The 17,593-nt window shown below is 45.1% G+C and overlaps 1 protein-coding gene across 1 annotated transcript; it reads left to right on the top strand.

Moving 5' to 3' along the window:
- The first annotated feature begins 9,182 nt into the window (after window positions 1–9,182).
- Window positions 9,183–11,081, top strand: LOC125787050 (uncharacterized). Its single transcript, XM_049470830.1, has 3 exons — window positions 9,183–9,190; window positions 9,262–9,473; window positions 9,603–11,081. The coding sequence occupies exons 1-3, from the start codon at window positions 9,183–9,185 to the stop codon at window positions 10,214–10,216; spliced, it is 834 nt and encodes a 277-aa protein (XP_049326787.1). The 3' UTR covers window positions 10,217–11,081.
- Window positions 11,082–17,593: the final 6,512 nt, after the last annotated feature.

Genomic DNA, 17,593 nt, shown 5'->3' with positions numbered 1-17,593 from the left:
CTTGGGCGCGCCGTCGTGGGGGGTGGTGGTTTGGTCCGTGTTGGGGTGTCTGGTTGGCATTCCGGGATTCTGGGTGCCCTCCCTGTGGGGAGGTAGGGGCGCTCAGGTGGGGAAGCGGCAGTCTCCCACTTAAGACCGGTTGGTCCTGGGCTCAGGACCATTGTGTGTGTATGAGAAAGAGTGGGATGTTGAGTGTAAATGTGTCTGTGTGTGTCTGTGTGTGTGTGTGTGTGTGTGCGTGTGTGTGTGCGTGTGTGTAATATCTGTTGTCTTTTGTATGTGAGTGGGGTGTGTATTTACGTTGTATTGCAGTGTGGGGATGGGGGCGCTGTCTTGCAGAGCGGCGGTGTCCTGGGGCCGTAGCCGCTCTACACCCTGGACTTGCCTTCCCTGTACTGCGGTTGGGTGCATGGAACTGGGTGCCTAGTGAGCCAGCAGTAGTTGGCTCTCTTCCTCCGGGGGGTAGTCCTCTGCCCCTCAGTCCTTTCCTGGCCCTTCCCCGACTCCTACTCAGTCTAACATCGCATTACACATACAAACTCATCATACAGCTTACACACATCATATTACACATAGGGTTTTGGGGGGCAGGTGCTCCCTGCTCCTCAATTTTATTTTTGCATTTTAGACATTGAGGGCCTTTGGGGGGGCAGTGTGGTTGGGTGCTGTTATTCAGTTCTCATATTACAGCTGTCCCTCCAATTTTAATAGCACTGTAGCTTTCATTCATTCTTCTCATTATACACATTCATATCACTGCAACATGCTGGGTGGGGGAAGGAGGGGGGTCAGGTCTTCTCACACCCTGGTTTCGTGCACCCTGCCTGGGGTGTGGGTCGGGTGGTTGTTCGGGGCCGGGCTGGCTGCTTCCCTAGGTTGCCGCTGGCTCGGTACTGGTGCCCGCATGCCCGCATTAGGTGTCTATGTATGTTCTGTGTGTGCGACTGGTGTGCGTGACTGGTGTGTGTGACTGGTCTGTGAGTGAATGTGCACGTGTGCGACGGGTGTATGTGTGACGGATGTGTGTGTGACGGGTGTGTGAATGTGCATGTGTGCGTGAACAGTTGGTCCTGGGTTTGGGGCTGACTGAGCATGGACACCTGTGGGACATGGTTGCGTAGGGCGGGTTTTTGCCCTCCCTACCGCTCCACGCTGCTCTCCGCCGATCGTCACTGCCGTTCCTGGGGGGGTGGGCGTCCGTGGGTCCATGGGTGCGTGGCCGGATGCCCTAATGTGGTCTCTGGCCCGCCCCCTTGGTGGCTGTGGCCTGGGGGTGGCTTGGGCCCCCTTGGCGTGGGAGGGGGGGCCTGCCGGGTGTCGGGCTGTTCCCGGGTGCTTGGGATCTCGGGGGCCGCATGCTCGGCTCGTGCAGGGGGTGCTGGCCTGCCGGAGGGGTGGGCTGCTCGCTTCCTTTGGCTCTCTGGACTCTTGCTCTTTGCCATGGGGGCTTCGTCTGGAGTCTCCCCCGTCCTCATCTGGGGTGTGCACATGGTTACCATCGGGATGTGTGGCCGCGGGTCTTCTGGGCTCCTAATGGGCTGTGGATGGTCTGGGTCCACTGGGTTCTTCCCTATCTGCCTCTGGATCGCAGGGGCATGGTGGCGGTTTCTTGCCTCCATTGTGGTAGGCATTTCATGACATAATCCGTAACACATGACATATTTTTGCAAAAAACAATAGAATAGAAGTAACTGTGCCTGTGTGTGTATGTATTTATGTGTATGTATTAATATGTATGTATATTTATGTATGTGTGTATATGTATAAGCATATGTATAGTTAGATATGTAAGTATGTGTATATATGTATGTTTGTTTATTTTATGTTTATTTTATTTTATTATTATTATTATTATTATTATTATTTTTTTTTTGTTTGTTTGTTTGGTTTTTTTTTTCTCTTTTCTTTTTCTTCTTCTTGTATCAAATCAAATCAAATCAAATTTATTTGTATAGCGCTTTTTACAACAGGTGTTGGCACAAAGCAGCTTTACAGAAACATGATTACAGGACAAAGAATCAGGCAAAACATTAAACATAGAAAATACAGAATACAGAACCCCCAGTGAGCGCGGAGGCAAGGAAAAACTCCCTCAGAGCTGCAGGAGGAGGAAGAAACCTTGGGAGGACCAAGACTCACATTAAAGGGGGGACCATCCTACCACTGGTCAAACGGCTTTTAAATAGAAATTTAAAAAGTCTTTTATACATCTATATAGGTTTTATGTACTCAGGAGTGTAATAGCGCCACTAATGGCTTGGATGTAATCTGTAGTGGAGAGTAAGATGGTCGATGAGCAGCTGATCTGTGGTGGTGGTGGAGAAGAGCTGACTTCAGAAACTTCCATCAGTCTGGCCGGACAGGAGACGCGAGAGCCTGAGGGTCCAACATCGGTATCGGGTCAGACAGGTGGGCAGTCAGTAACTCGGAGGAAGGCAGAGAGATGGAATTAGTTTTGACTGGATTTATGCAAAACTGAGAATATTAAAACATTATCAGAGTGTGGCAAATGACTCCGGCAGAACTGAATAAAACAGCCTAACTAAAGGCAGAGAGCCAGAAGGTAACATAGACATGGAGGCACCCTGAAACACCAGCATCCACCCACTCCACCGTCCACAAACCTGAGTGACCGTGTGCAGTGGGAGAACAACAGCACCAGCATCTCAGTTTACCACAATTTCCTCTGTCCATGAACCCCTGAATCTGCAGCCTTATCTAAAGGGAAAAACATTAATTACCAAAAGCTAAACTAAACAAGTAAGTTTTCAGTCTAGACTTAAAGATTGAGACTGTGTCTGAGTCCCGAACATATTCGGGGAGATTATTCCAGAGTTGAGGCGCTTTATAAGAGAAAGCTCTTCCTCCTGCAGAGCTCCTCTGAATTTTAGGCACTACTAATAAACCAGCACCCTGAGATCTGAGTAATCGCGGTGGTTCATAACAGGAGATGAGGTCTTGTAAATACTCAGGAGCGAGTCCGTGTAGGGCTTTATACGTTAACAGGAGAATTTTATAGTCTATGCGGAATTTGACTGGAAGCCAGTGCAGTGCTGATAGTACTGGACTAATATGGTCAAATTTTCTAGTTTTAGTAAGGACCCTGGCTGCAGCATTTTGAACTAGCTGAAGTTTATTTAAGTTACTGCCGGAACATCCAGACAGTAGCGCATTACAATAATCTAGCCTTGAGGTAATAAAGGCATGTACTAATTTTTCTGCGTCATGCAGTGATAGGGCATTTCTTAGCTTGGCGATGTTACGGAGGTGTAGAAAAGCTGTTCTAGTAACATTAGATATGTGTTTATCGAATGCTAGATCTGAATCTATAATAACTCCAAGGTTTTTAGCTGCTGAACCAGGGGTGGCTGAGAAGTCAGCCAGATTTAGCATTAAGTCTGATAATTTATTTCTAGCAGCTTTGGGGCCTAATAGGAGAACTTCTGTTTTATCACTATTTAATAGGAGGAAGTTGTGCGACATCCATGATTTTACATCTTCTACACAATCCTCGATTTTCTTTAATCTCACTCTGTCATCAGGTTTGGCTGATATGAAGAGCTGCGTGTCATCCGCATAACAATGAAAATTCACATTGTGTTTTCTAATAACTTTGCCCAGTGGGAGCATATATAATGTAAATAATAACGGTCCTAATATAGAGCCTTGTGGAATTCCATATCTTACCTTGGTATAACTGGAAGACATATCATTTATCCTCACAAACTGATAGCGATCGGTTAAGTACGATTTAAACCATGCTAAGGCAGTTCCGGTTACACCGACCATGTTCTCTAGTCTTTCTAAAAGGATAGTATGATCTATTGTATCAAAGGCTGCGCTCAGATCGAGAAGTACGAGTAAGGAAACACAGCCTTGGTCGGCGGCTATAAGTAGATCGTTTGTTATTCTAACTAAAGCTGTCTCAGTGCTATGATAAGGCCTAAATCCAGATTGAAATTTTTCATAGATCTGGTTTCTTTGCAGGTAAGAGCAAAGTTGTTGGGCTACAGCTTTTTCTAAAATCTTAGAAATAAACGGTAAGTTTGAAATAGGTCTATAGTTAGACAGTACACTAGGATCAAGATTTGGTTTCTTGATCAGAGGTTTAATTACAGCTGTTTTAATGGCTTTGGGTACATGGCCCAGGGCGAGCGATGAGTTTACTATCATTAACAGAGGTTTAATTATATCTGGCAGTACCTGTTTTAATAATTTTGTGGGAACAGCATCAAGTGTGCAGGTTGTGCTGTTTGAAGAGGAGATAATTTTCTCTAGTTCTAGCTGTGGAAGTGGGTTAAAGACTTCCAACCTAACTTCAGTAACAGAGTTTTGTTCTAGATCAGCCAGACCAGATGACAGAGAGGATGTAATATTTATCTGTTTAATTTTATCCCGAATGTTTTCAATTTTACTATTGAAGAAGTCCATAAAATCGTTGCTGGTGTAAATGGCTGGAATCTGAGGTTCAGTACCTGCCTGGTTTTTAGTTAATTTGGAAATAACACTAAAGAGAACTCTAGGATTATTTTTATTTATCTCGATCTGTGAGGCCAGATATGCTGAGCGGGCTTTATTAAGTTCTTTTCTATATTTAACAAGACTGTCTTTCCACGCAGAGTGAAACACTTCCAGTTTAGTTGATCGATATTTACGCTCTAAATTTCGTACTAACTGCTTTAAGGTACGAGTTTGATCATTGTACCACGGTGCGAGCTTTTTCTGTCTCTCTATTTTGTGTTTAAGGGGTGCTACAACATCTAAGGTAGAGCGAAAGGTATTTTCTAAACCTTCGGTTAGTTTGTCTAGTTCTACTGGGTCTATAGGAGAGTACATTAGAGTTGATAAGTCTGGAAGCTTATCTGTAAATTGTTGGGCTGTAAAAGGCGTAATTGAAGGTTTTACAGAGTAGCTAGGGGATGTACGTATATTATGACTAAGATGTAATTTAAATGAAATAAGGTAATGATCTGAAATTGCGGAGGTTTGAGAACGAATATTCGGGTTATCTATGCTCACACCCAGGGTCAAAACTAAATCCAGAGTATGATTACAGTAATGAGTAGGTCCTGTTATATTTTGAATAATACCAACTGAGTCTAAAATCGATGTGAATGCCTTTTTTAATGGATCATCCAATTTTTCGAAATGAATGTTGAAGTCTCCAACTATAATCACTTTATCATTACTTACTGCTAAGTCTGTGACAAAATCCCTAAATTCTTTTAAAAATTCTAAATAGGGCCCTGGTGGTCTGTAGATGTTAATTAAAGAAAATGCATTCTTTTTTGTAACTGGATTAATTATACTGGTGTAAAGAAGCTCAAAAGAAGTAAAATTTTCATAGTGTTTCTGATTGCTAACTAAGGTACTTTGGAAAAGTATGCAGACCCCACCTCCTCTACCGGACAATCTCGGATTGTGTATATAATTATAGCCTGCAGGGGTGGCTTCATTTAATGCTACATATTCATTTGGCCTAATCCAGGTTTCTGTCAGACACAGAACATCGAATTTCTGATCAGTTATCATTTCATTCACCAGAACTGCTTTTGAATTTAGAGATCTAATATTAAGTAAACCAATCTTTAGGCTTGAAATGTTAGTACTACAGTCTGGATATGATTGTTTAATATAAGTTAAGTTATTTAGATTTACTGTTTTAGTTTTTTGATGTTTTTGTTTGACTCGGGGGACAGACACAGTCTGAATACATTGGTATCTAGATAACGTCTCTTTGCAGCTCGCAGACGGTCGGTTAAGCCTCTCTGTCTGCGGCCTGGTCCCGGCTCTGGATTGTCAGCAGCTTCTAACACTGCTCTGCCGACTAGCTAAAAGACTATGAGCTATGCTGCATGAAAGTAAGGCAGCACCCTCCCGCGTGGGGTGGACACCATCCCTACCTAAAAGACCAGGCTTGCCCTCAAAGTGTAGCCAGTTATCTATAAAGCCCACATGATTTTCTGCACACCACTTGGACATCCAGCGGTTCAGCGAAGAAAGCCTGCTGTAAGCTTCATCACCACGCCTCATTGGGATGGGGCCAGAGCAGATTACCTCCTCGGACAGCGTCTGGGCCTGTTTAATCACCTCTTTAATATTAGCCTTAGTTACTTCAGACTGCCGCAGATGAATATCATTGGCCCCTACATGAATTACTACCCTCGAATATCTCCTATTCCCTAACCTAAGGTTGCCACTAATGTCCGGTGCTCTGGCTCCCGGTAAACAAGTAACTGTTGCCGCTGGTGCCCCTAAAGGAGTAGCTAATTTCACGTGTCGGACGATAGAGTCTCCTATCACCAGAGTACCTTTAACAGGCTCCTCAGTTGGTGCTTCACTGAGCGGGGCAAACCTGTTTGACACGTGAACTGGGGGAGCGTGGTGTTCAGGTGGGCTGGCTGTGGCCTTTGCGGTAGCATTAGCCTTAGCCTTTCGACTATGCCGCCGAGACGTTACCCATTCGCCCCGCTGTGAGGGCTCTAAGGCCGGAGTCGAGGGGGTACTAACTCTCCCTGAGACACCCGGGGCTGCTAACAGTGAATCCTGCTGTCTATCCCTTATTAAACCCCGGACGTGCAGCTCTAACTTATTCACCTTATCCACCAAGGAGCTAACTATCTCACACTTAGTACAAATACCACTATTGTTACCAGTATCGGTGGATAAGGGATCTAAGCTATACATGCCACACTCTAAACAGGTGTAAACCTGAGCAGAAGCCATGGAGAAAAAAAAAGCACTCACCTTGTTTCAGTTGAAATTAGAAACTTACACAAACAAACTGCAGCAGCAAACAGCTAATCCAGCAAACCTGAGGCAAAAGTCTATAAAAGTAGACTGAGAGTGGATTAATAGGTGTGTAGAGCAAAGAGGAAGCAGACTAAAAGTGGATTAGTAAGTGTGAAGAGAGTAAAAGAGAAGAAAACAGAGAAAAGTGTAGAAGCTGAAGATTAGAGCAAGCTCTCAGCAGCAGAGCAGCACAGCAGCAAACCAGCACAGCAGCAGACCAGAGTAGTAGAGAGCAGAGCAGGGAGCAGAGCAGGGAGCAGAGCAGGGAGCAGAGCAGCCTTCGCAAACTGTACCCCCCTCCTGTACCTCACACTCCGATCCTTCCAACCCTGAACTCCCACAACTATATCCACACAAAATATATATATATATAAAAAATAATAAAAAAAAAATTAAATAAAATAAATAAATAATAATAATAATAATAATAATAATAATAATAATAATAATAATAATAAATAAAATAAATAAATAAAAATAAAGTATTAATTGTCCTCCGAAGAGGGGGGGTGGTGGTTGGGCCAAAAAAAAAAAAAAAAAAAAAAACTATACTCTCCGGACTAGCGCTGGCTAAGCAGCCCCCTCAGTTAACTATACTCTTTGGACTAGCGCTGGCTAAGCAGCCCCTTCAGTTAACTATACTCTCTGGACTAGCGCTGGCTAAGCAGCCCCTTCAGTTAACTATACTCTCTGGACTAGCGCTGGCTAAGCAGCCCCTTCAGTTAACTATACTCTCTGGACTAGCGCTGGCTAAGCAGCCCCCTCATTTAACTATACTCTTTGGACTAGCGCTGGCTAAGCAGCCCCTTCAGTTAACTATACTCTCTGGACTAGCGCTGGCTAAGCAGCCCCTTCAGTTAACTATACTCTCTGGACTAGCGCTGGCTAAGCAGCCCCCTCAGTTAACTATACTCTCTGGACTAGCGCTGGCTAAGCAGCCCCCTCAGTTAACTATACTCTCCGGACTAGCACTGGCTAAGCAGCCCCTTCAGTTAACTATACTCTCCGGACTAGCGCTGGCTAAGCAGCCCCCTCAGTTAACTATACTCTCTTGAATCATAGGGACTGATTTTTCCTTTCTTCTTATCTTCCTTAAGGTTCTTGAAGTTCCACGCGGGCAGCACTGACCTGTGCTTCACGGACAGGGTTCTGCACGTGGACTGCAACAACTACATGGCGTTCCTGGAGAACATCCAGAAGGCCTCGTCAAAACAAGTCAGCAAGGAGACGACCAGGAAGAGGTCAGTATCTTTATTGAATATTATAATGACAGACTGGACACACGATATAATTTTAACAGTAAATTTATTGATAATAGGTTATTAACAACACCCTACTTTATTTTCACAGATTCGATACACTCCAGGAGGGTGTTCTCTCTCAGAAGGAGGCCATGACTGTGTTGGATGCTGCAAAGAAAGACTTCCTGGCTGTCATCGGGAAGCTGCATGCGGGAGAGTGCTCTCCAGGCCATCAGTTGACCCTGACAGAGATGCAGCTGGTCCTCTATTACCTAGAGGCCATTGTGATTCTGGAGCAGGGCCAGCGGCCTGGAGTTGTCGAGCACATGACTAAGTTCTAACCTAGTTATCAGTCTTATTTTTGTCTTGTATTTGTATTTCAGTATTTGAATGATTCACTCAGTTTAACTAATGAATCACTTGTTTGTGTGCTGTAGGTCACAGAATGGATCAGCCGAAGGAGAGATGACACTCGTCCTGCTTTCGTTGCGGTAGCAGTAAAGGAGCACAAGACTGCTGCCACTCAGGTGGCCACCTTTAGACTTTGTTTAGTCGTGTTATAAATGGCATTAGGTTTTAGATATGTGTTGTGATAATGCTAGATTTTAATTGCATGTTGTTTTGTTTTTGTGTTTCTTTTCACAGTGGTTCGATCTCTACTTCACTGAGGTGCGCCCAGTCATGCTGGGAAGGAAGAGGAAGCGCGTTGATGATGACGATGAGTCAGATGAGAGGTTCTTCATCTCCTCCACTGGCAGAACCATCCACAACGCCTCCAATGACCTGGAGCGGCTGCACAAGAAGTAAGTTGAACTAAATGAACTCAAGCTCTGCAATACTCTTCTTTCCTTACTTCAGTTTTTATATTATATAATGGAAATAATGTATGAGTACTAAGGAATATATTGTCTTTTTCAGGTATCAGGTGCCGAAGGTGACCAGCCAGATGGCCAGACGGGCGTATGAGACAGCCACGAAGGACATGCCCGATGCTGAAAAGTCCAAGGTGGCGGGCTACCTCACCACTCGACGGCCACGGCAGAGAAGCACTACCGGATGAAGGAGATAAGCTCAGGGGTAGATGCGTGCCTGATCCTGAGGAGCCTGCGGGGTGATTCAGAGTAAGTATTTGTTCATGTTGTCACTAGGATGGTCTGGCATGGTTACATTTCAACTATTTGTATTTTTTTTCTGTACTCACCATTTCTCTCATTTCCTCTACTTGCAGTAGTGACCAGAGCGACCACACACCCACGGGTTCCGCGGCATACTTGACCGACCAAGCTGCATATGACAAGTTGCTCCGGTCATATCCAGTGACGTTGGACGGGGTGCCACCCAAGCGGTCTAAGCGGGTATCCCTGGCTGGGCAGTACGAATGTTACTGCTATGATCGCTGGCGTAGTGAACAGCTCGAGCTTCGGGTGCAGCATGTTCTAGGTCTTTAAGAATTAATCTCTTAGCCTAGTCTTAGTCTAAACTCTAATTACTACCTGGAATGCACATCATATTTGTTATGTCTGAACCTACTGACTAATTTCTTTTTTTGTTTTTTTGCGTTCTTTACAGAGCACTTTGCCCGTAGACTGCCCTCTGAATCCAGAGTCAAGGCCTGGATTGAGAAGCAAGGGTGGTCTTCAAACATTTCAGATGCTGCATCCATCGTCCAGCAGTGGAAGCCATCTGGGGGCATTGACGTTGCGATGAACAGTGCTGTGCTACAGAAGTTTTGCAGGACGCAGAGGTGGAAGGGACTCTCAGTGGCAGAGATAGAGGGGGAGGGTAGGGGAGTGGTAGTTACAAGGCCTTTTGCCTGGGGGGAAGTCGTGTGTGACTACCACGGTAAAGTGGTGTCTAGACAGGAGGGCTTAGTGACCCATGCAGCAACAGCAGAGCAAGAGAGTGGGTACATGTTCTTTTACAATTCTGGACAGGTAGCCCGTTGTATTGATGCTCACGAGGAAGAGTGTCTGTGCCATCCAGGAATGTACACATTTAACCGTCTAATTAACCACTCCTCCAAGAAGGCAAATTTACGACCACGGTTGTATAGTGTAGATGGCAAAGACGTAATCCTCTTCACTGCCATACGCAATATTAAAGTTCAAGAGGAGCTCCTGTTTGATTACGGCGTCAACAGGAAGTCTTTTGCTGGGGAGGGGTTAGATTTAGTATGGCTGTAGTCCCTGCAGCAAAAATCTGAACTGTAAATTTAAATAAATATGTAGATAGAACTGTAAATATTAGGGTTAGTTAGAATAATGCTATTGTCTTCCAAATGAAGGCCCTCTGACTCTAAGATCCCCAGCAGGCTTAAGTTCTTCACTGTGGACACACTGCACTCTAACAAATATATTCAAAGCTCTGTATCTTCATAGGACAATATCAAATTGCAAAACGTCAATAGAACGTTTTGTAGAGCATGTCAAGAGCTATCCAAGGACATAAGGGTTTAGTCTGTATCTTGTACACAGCCAGAGATATGGACCGGTAAACATGGCTTTTCTATAGCCGAAAATAGTGCACCTCAGGCGGCCGCATGACTGCTGTGACCCGCTGGACTGCTTTTATCTAGGGCCCATTTTGAACACACTTAACTAAACAAAACTAGATCTATCAACATGGAATCTAACTCAAGGACATTCCCTTTCCAATGAGCTGGGAGACCAGGGGCCTCATGTACTAAGGGTGCGTACGCACAAAAACATTGCGTACGCCATATTTCACGCTCACGGTCAGATGTACTAAATTTGACTTGAACGTGAGAAAGTGCGTTCCCCCACGGCACTTTTGTTTCGGGCGTACGCCTTTTTTTTGTGCGTATATATATTGTGTTTTTGTCATTTGGCGACACTTAGTGGCGATGCATTGAAATGACAACTAATAAGATATCCTTTATGCACACATTGTAGTAAGCATTATTGGGTAAAATAAAGTCAATTAAACAGACAATTTCATTGGTTTGCAGAAATAATCGTTCAATATAATCGTGTTTCCACTTAGCCTAGATTATATGCATAAAAGTATGCTGGAGTTGTTGGAGTTGGCAACATTATTGGAAAATATTGCTAATGGCCGAATTCATTGAGGGCGCATTTTCCGTGACCATTATGTTTTTTTGGCCCATGATGATGTTTTAGATTTCCAAGAGCAGAAGAGGATAAGAACAAGCAGACGTGTGCGTGACGTGTGGCTTCTTGGTAAGCAACTAATTTGAAGCATTTAAATGAAAGCATTTATTATCCATCTTAGAATAATACAGTTTAAAACATGGGTAATTATATGCTTCACATATATATTATTACTACTAATAATAATAATAATAAATTATTATTATCATTATTATGCTAACATTATACTCTGCGTAAATGAGGGAGGAGTCGTGGCAGGTGTGATGTAGAGGTCTGCACTCCCGCGGGAGTCCCGCGGGACCCGCGGGACCCGTCAGAATATGTTGCGGCGCGGGACAAAACTGCATTGTTATTGGCGGGAGCGGTAATTTAATCAATACAGGCCATGCGGGAGCGGGACCACATTAACATGTGGTCCCGCTCCCGCAAATTGATAAATAGTTAAGAAAATTATAATAATCACGCTATGATTCCCATGCAAGCAACAAAAAAACACAAGAAAAATCTCTCGGAGGATGGACACACACACACACATTTTCAGCATCTCCAGCAGGCGTGTGCAGAGGAGGGGGGGGGGGGGGAGGGGGGTGTGTAATTTAAAGGACGACATTTACTATACTGGTGCAAAATAATAATAATAATAATAATAACAATAATAACAATAACAATAACATTGTTATTGTTATTGTTATTATTGTTATTATTATTATTATTATTATTAATAATAATAATACAAATATTAATTAAACTAATTGAATTTAATTTTATATATTTTTACATTTATTATTTTATATAATATAGATCCACTTCTAATCCACTTCTAGGATTCTTGATGCACCTGATGGCATGTGTTTGGACTGCGAACTGAATTGCTGTTTTAATAAATACATATGTAAATTTGAAGCACTAAATGTAATTAATTCAATTCATATTAGGACTGCGGGACGGGAGCGGCGGGAATGTGTATGTGGCGGGCGGGAGCGGGATTAAAAGAAGTGATTTTTTTGCGGGAGCGGGCGGGAGCGGGACAAAAAGACGCGGGAGCGGGCGGGAGCGGGTTTAAAAAAACAGTCCCGCGCAGACCTCTAGTGTGATGTTTTCGTGCATTTGCGCTTGATTTCAAGTTGATTGTGATGTACTAAGAGAAAGTACGTGGGATTCTGCCTACAAACCGGTTTGATAAATGCAGATTTTTTGTGCGTACGGAACATTTTAGTAGGAAGTCCACGCAAGTCTTAGTACATGAGGCCCCTGGACTGCTGTGTTTGGATTCTTTGTGCAGTCAGCGCTGTGTTTGGTTGTATATCTACTCTGTAAGCTGGTCTAATAACTGGTCGGTGGTGTTGGTGAGCTGGTGAACAATTAACGAAATGATTGTTAAACTCCTCGGCAATGTTTTTTGAACTGTTCACTGTATGCCCGGAACCATTTCGAAAACAAATTGGGTATTCCGATTTGCTGTCTATTTAGAATAATTTAAATAATTACTTTTCAAGTCTTTTTTGAATCAAGTCTATTTTTACTGTCCTCTAATAATTTATTATAATATTCTATTTTCTGTCTTCTTATAATAGAAGTCAGTGTGTTCTTTCACAGTTTATACTTTCTCACTTTCACTGGTTCTTAATTGCTGCAGGGCCTGCTCATGTCTGCCAATGGCAGCCCCCTGGCTGGTTAGAGCAACTTTAATCTGCTCCAAGTCAAGCTGCTCTGCTGGGTCCATATCAGGCTGTGTCTTTCTGTTAGGGCTCACACAGAAAGGGAATCGAACCCAGATCTTTTAATTCACAACCCAACCTCCTAACTGGGTGAGCTACCTAATGAATGTAGTTGATAGGAGCAGAGTAGACAAGACTGAGAGCAGATTGTGTTGGACAAAATATAAACTGGGGTTTGTTGTTAGACGAGCGCTTTACCACTCGTCTAGCAAAGCAGGTATGGGGAGATATAAAAGGGATGATCTCAGAAGAGGTGGGTCCAGAAAAGATGTAGAAAACTAAGGAAAAGCCAACACTTTTAGGAGAAAATAAGGAACAAAATAAGGAAACTGAAAAGCAAAAATGGGAAAACAGAAAAGGAAAGGAAGGCACAGCCCTCCTTCCACAGTAAAATTATTTGTTTATCTATTAATATTTCTTTTTACTTTTTCTTTTACTTTTTTTTCTCTTTGTTGAGAGGAAAGAAAAAAGGACAGAAAGAAAGATGATATCTCAGGGAGAGCTCAAATGTATAGCAGCCACTTGGCTACTCACACACTTACACACACAAAGACACAGCAACTGCTGGTCTGTGTTCCTCTCGCTTTTAAAAGCAGGCCACAGGTGTTACTGATTAGGCCTGATTGCTACCAGAAGATGCCCGTTGCCCCCCTCTGGTGGCCGGAGGATGCCTAGCCCTGGAGCCAGCCCTTACAGGACCCCCTCCCTGAGGAACGGCACTAGACATTCCCAACCCCGCAGCACGATCACGTCTAAAGGCCCGTATGAGCGTGGGTTCCAGAATGTGCCGTGCAGGGACCCAAGACCGCTCCTCAGGGCCTTAATCCTCCCAGTCCACCAAGTACTGGGTGCTACCACGAACCCGCCGGACACGCAGTAAGGGCTTCAGACGGGAAACGTGGAATGTGGGGTTGATGCACATAGTGGGGGGCAGCGCTACACAATAGGAAATTGGGTTGATTTTCGCGGAGAACCTTGAATGGTCCAATGTACCAGGGTGCAAGTTTCCGAGATTCAACCCGGAGGGGGAGGTCCTTGGCTGAAAGCTAGACACGTTGACCCGAGCAGAATGAGGGTGTAGTGGATCATACAGAGATTTCCTTCACCACTTGGACACACACACACACACACACACACACACACACACACACACACACACAAACACACACACACACACACACACTACCCCCCAACTTATGGTCTAAAAGGAATTTTCTAACTTCACAATCACCTCCAGGATGCTCTAATCTCTAGCCAAGCAACCATACATTTCAAAATGACATTTCCTGACTATTTCTTCACTCAGCCTCACTAAAGAGCCCTAAATGCAAGTTTAGGGTAAACACTTTAAATCTTTTGACATTCCTTCAGACGCTGTCAGTCGTAAACCTAGATTTAGGACCGTTAATGTTTAAATATCTGGAACTGTGGACAATTGTGGTTTTGCCAACAGCACCATCGCCAGGGCAAGGACTGGACTGTGTATATGAGATGGCTTTTATAACTTAATTCCATGCAATGCCTAAGCACTAAGAAATCAGATTCATGAAGTTAAAAGAAATGTTCTAAGCTTGGGATACCATTTTCAACATTGCAGGCTCAAATTCTGTGGGGTAAGAAGGAACTCTTCCCCCACCGTCGTAAATTCCGCACTCAGCAGAGGGAAGAGGATTTCTTACTAGAAAGAACTGATTAAAATAGATAATTGCTAAATAAAAGGTACACAAAATATTTTACTAAATAACATGCCACCTCTTGAGTTGTGGCATGAGATGTCTTGTGTTATTAATTAATTAATTTATTTATTAATTTATCTCATTAAATTAATTTAATTACTGGCACCCAATTCAAAATATTTCAACATCTCAATTAGCACCAGGTGTTAAACCACTGAGCCAATGACCAGGGCTGCTGATTGCACCGTTGTTTGTTCCTCCTGGTCAGAAAACATGGATGGAGCATAGCCAAACTGGCACTCAAATGGAGACATACCCAAAGATTAATGCTATAGTGTGTTATGGGTGAACTCTGCCCATATAAGGTGGTCAGACCAGGAGGAAGGTCTGGAGGAGGCCAAACACTGAAGGCTGCACTCAATATCCTGGTTCACCCGCTCAGTCTGGCCATTAGACTGTGGGTGAAAACCAGAGGAGAGACTGGCGCCTGCCCCAATGAGCCGGCAAAAGGCTCCCCAGAACCGGCTGGTAAATTGGGGTGCTCGGTCTAAAACCACATCCGTGGGTAGCCCATGAATGCGAACCACATGCTGGAGAAGTAGTTCTGCTGTCTTCTTGGCCGATGGCAGCTTTGGCAATGCTACAAACCGACTGGCTTTGGGGAAGCGGTCTACCATAACCAGTATCACAGAGTTGCCACGGGAGACGGGCAACCCTGTGATGAAGTCCAGCGAAATGTGGGACCATGGACGCGAGGGTATAGCCAAGGGATGCAGGAGCCCAGCTGGCCTAGTTTACACTGGGCACATGTGGCACAGGCAGCTATATAGGCCCGCACATCCTGGTTCATGTGAGGCCACCAGAACCGCCTCTGGAGGAACTCTAGGGTGCGGGTCACCCCCGAATGTGCAACAAAAGGGGAGGCATGCCCCCACTACATGACCTGCCTTCTGGTTGTACAGCTTTCCAGGGGGTCCACCACCTGGGTCTGGTTCATGCTGTAATGCTCCTCGTACAGCATTTTCTACTGTATAGGGGCTATGATACATGCCTCTAGGAGGATGGTAGTTGGTTGGTGTTCCTGAGAGGCAGGTTCTTACTGGTGGGAGAGGGCATCAGGCTTATTATTCTTAGAGCCCGGTCGATACGACAGGATGAAATTGAAACAGGTGAAGAAAAGTGCCCACCTGGCCTGACGGGGTTAAGACGCTTGGCCTGTTGGATGTAAGCCAAGTTCTTATGATCCGTCCAGACCAGGAAAGAATGTTTGGCCCCCTCCAGCCAGTGTCTCCACTCCTCCAAAGCGAGCTTAACAGCCAGCATCTCACAGTATCCCACATCGTAGTTGTGTTAAGCACAGGGTTGCAGCTTCTGAGCAGGTCCAAAACGCTGTAACAGGACTGCCCCCACACCTACCTCAGAGGCACCAACCTAAATCACAAAGGGCAACTATGCATTGGGAAGCTGGAGAACTTGGGCTGTGGTGAGGTGACGCTTGATCTCATTAAATACTTTCTGGGCACTTTTAATCCACTGAATGCGGCCTGCTGTCTTCCATGTAAGGGCAAACAGTGGAGCTGCCACAGAGCTGAAGTTCCACACAAAACCTCTGGAAGAAATTAGCGAATCCCAGGAAGCGCTGGACCAACAGCAGAGATGTAGGGCGGGGCCAATCTGCCACAGTCCATGCTCAGCTGATTGTGGGAGACCACAAAGCCCAAAAAGGACATAGACTGAGCCTGGAACACAGATTTCTCCAGCTTCAAAAACAGATGATTCTCCAGGAGGAGCTGGAGAACCTGCCGGACATGGCCTACATGTACGTCTAGATTCTTACTGTAAATAAGAATGCCATCCAAATAGACAAACATGTAGCGGTCAAGTGCCTCCCTCAAGACCTCATTGATAAAGCGCTGGAAGACAGCTGGGGCATTCATGAGCCCAAAAGGCATAACCAGGTATTCGTAAGGGCCTGATGGGGTGATAAAAGCCGTCTTCTACTCATCACCTTCCTTGACACACACCAGATTGTAAGCACTACGCAAGTCCAGTTTAGTGAAATTGCTGGCTTATTGTAGTGCTTCGACGGCTGAGGTCATGAGGGGCAGGGGGAAGCGATTCTTGACAGTGATTTTATTTAACTCACGATAGTCAATTCAGGGGCGTAGGCCCCCATCCTTCTTCCCAACAAAGAAGCCAGCCCCTGCTGGAGATGTGGATGGTCTGATAAACCCAAGTGCCAAGGCCTCTTTTATGTAATCCTCCATTGCCTTGCACTCAGTCCCAGAAAGAGAGAACAACCGACCACGGGTTGAAATTTAATGGCAATGTCATAGGGCCGGTGTGGGGGCAGGATCTGGGCCTTCCTCTTACTGAAGACCTCCCACAGGTCCGAATACTCTTGTGGGACTTGAGAAAGTTCAGGCCCTTCCTTCCCTAGGGGTCTGTCCCTCCTTTCTCGAGTTGATTTGAAGGCAAGAGGCTTGGCACATGGGTCCCCAGGATAATACAGACCTGGTGGACCAGTCCAGATGTGGGTTATGACGCTGTATACAGGTGAATCCTAACACCAGCTGCAGATCGGGAGCATTGATCAAATACAAAGTGAACTGCTCAATGTGCTGTCCGATCTGCAGTGAGAGTGGTCGAGTTTGATGTGTGACTACCCCGGGTTCAAGGGACAGTCCATCAATAGCAGAGATGGGCAAAGGATTGTCCAGCAAGCCCAGGGGTAGTCTTAGGGTCCTGGCTAAGGCAGAGTCAAACAGGGTTGTATGGAGGAACACCCCAGACTCACGGGTACGTCCTTCAGTGACCCCCTTTTTACTGAAGGACATGCCCGTTTGTTGGACGCAGATGCCCTGACTCACGCATGCGGGCCTCATGTTCCTGCCTTGACAGGCGAGTGTGACCCAGCTGCATGGGTTGGACACCTGTGTTCATGAAATCCCCTGAAGTTGAGAGCTGTGCTGGAACAACAGTCACCTTCTGGGAGCTATGGGTGCTGCTGGACTCCCAGTGCCTACGTCGCTCTC

This window comes from Astyanax mexicanus, chromosome 22, assembly GCF_023375975.1.
Source record: "Astyanax mexicanus isolate ESR-SI-001 chromosome 22, AstMex3_surface, whole genome shotgun sequence".
NCBI classification, from domain to species: Eukaryota; Metazoa; Chordata; class Actinopteri; order Characiformes; family Acestrorhamphidae; genus Astyanax; species Astyanax mexicanus.
This window is presented reverse-complemented; position numbering and strand designations above follow the sequence as displayed.

What these genes read in the sequence shown, in the direction of transcription:
- LOC125787050 (XM_049470830.1), top strand. An exon ending in TCGGGTGCAGCATGTTCTAG is followed by an intron (nt 9,474 to 9,602) that starts GTCTTTAAGAAT and finishes CGTTCTTTACAG; the next exon opens with AGCACTTTGCCCGTAGACTG.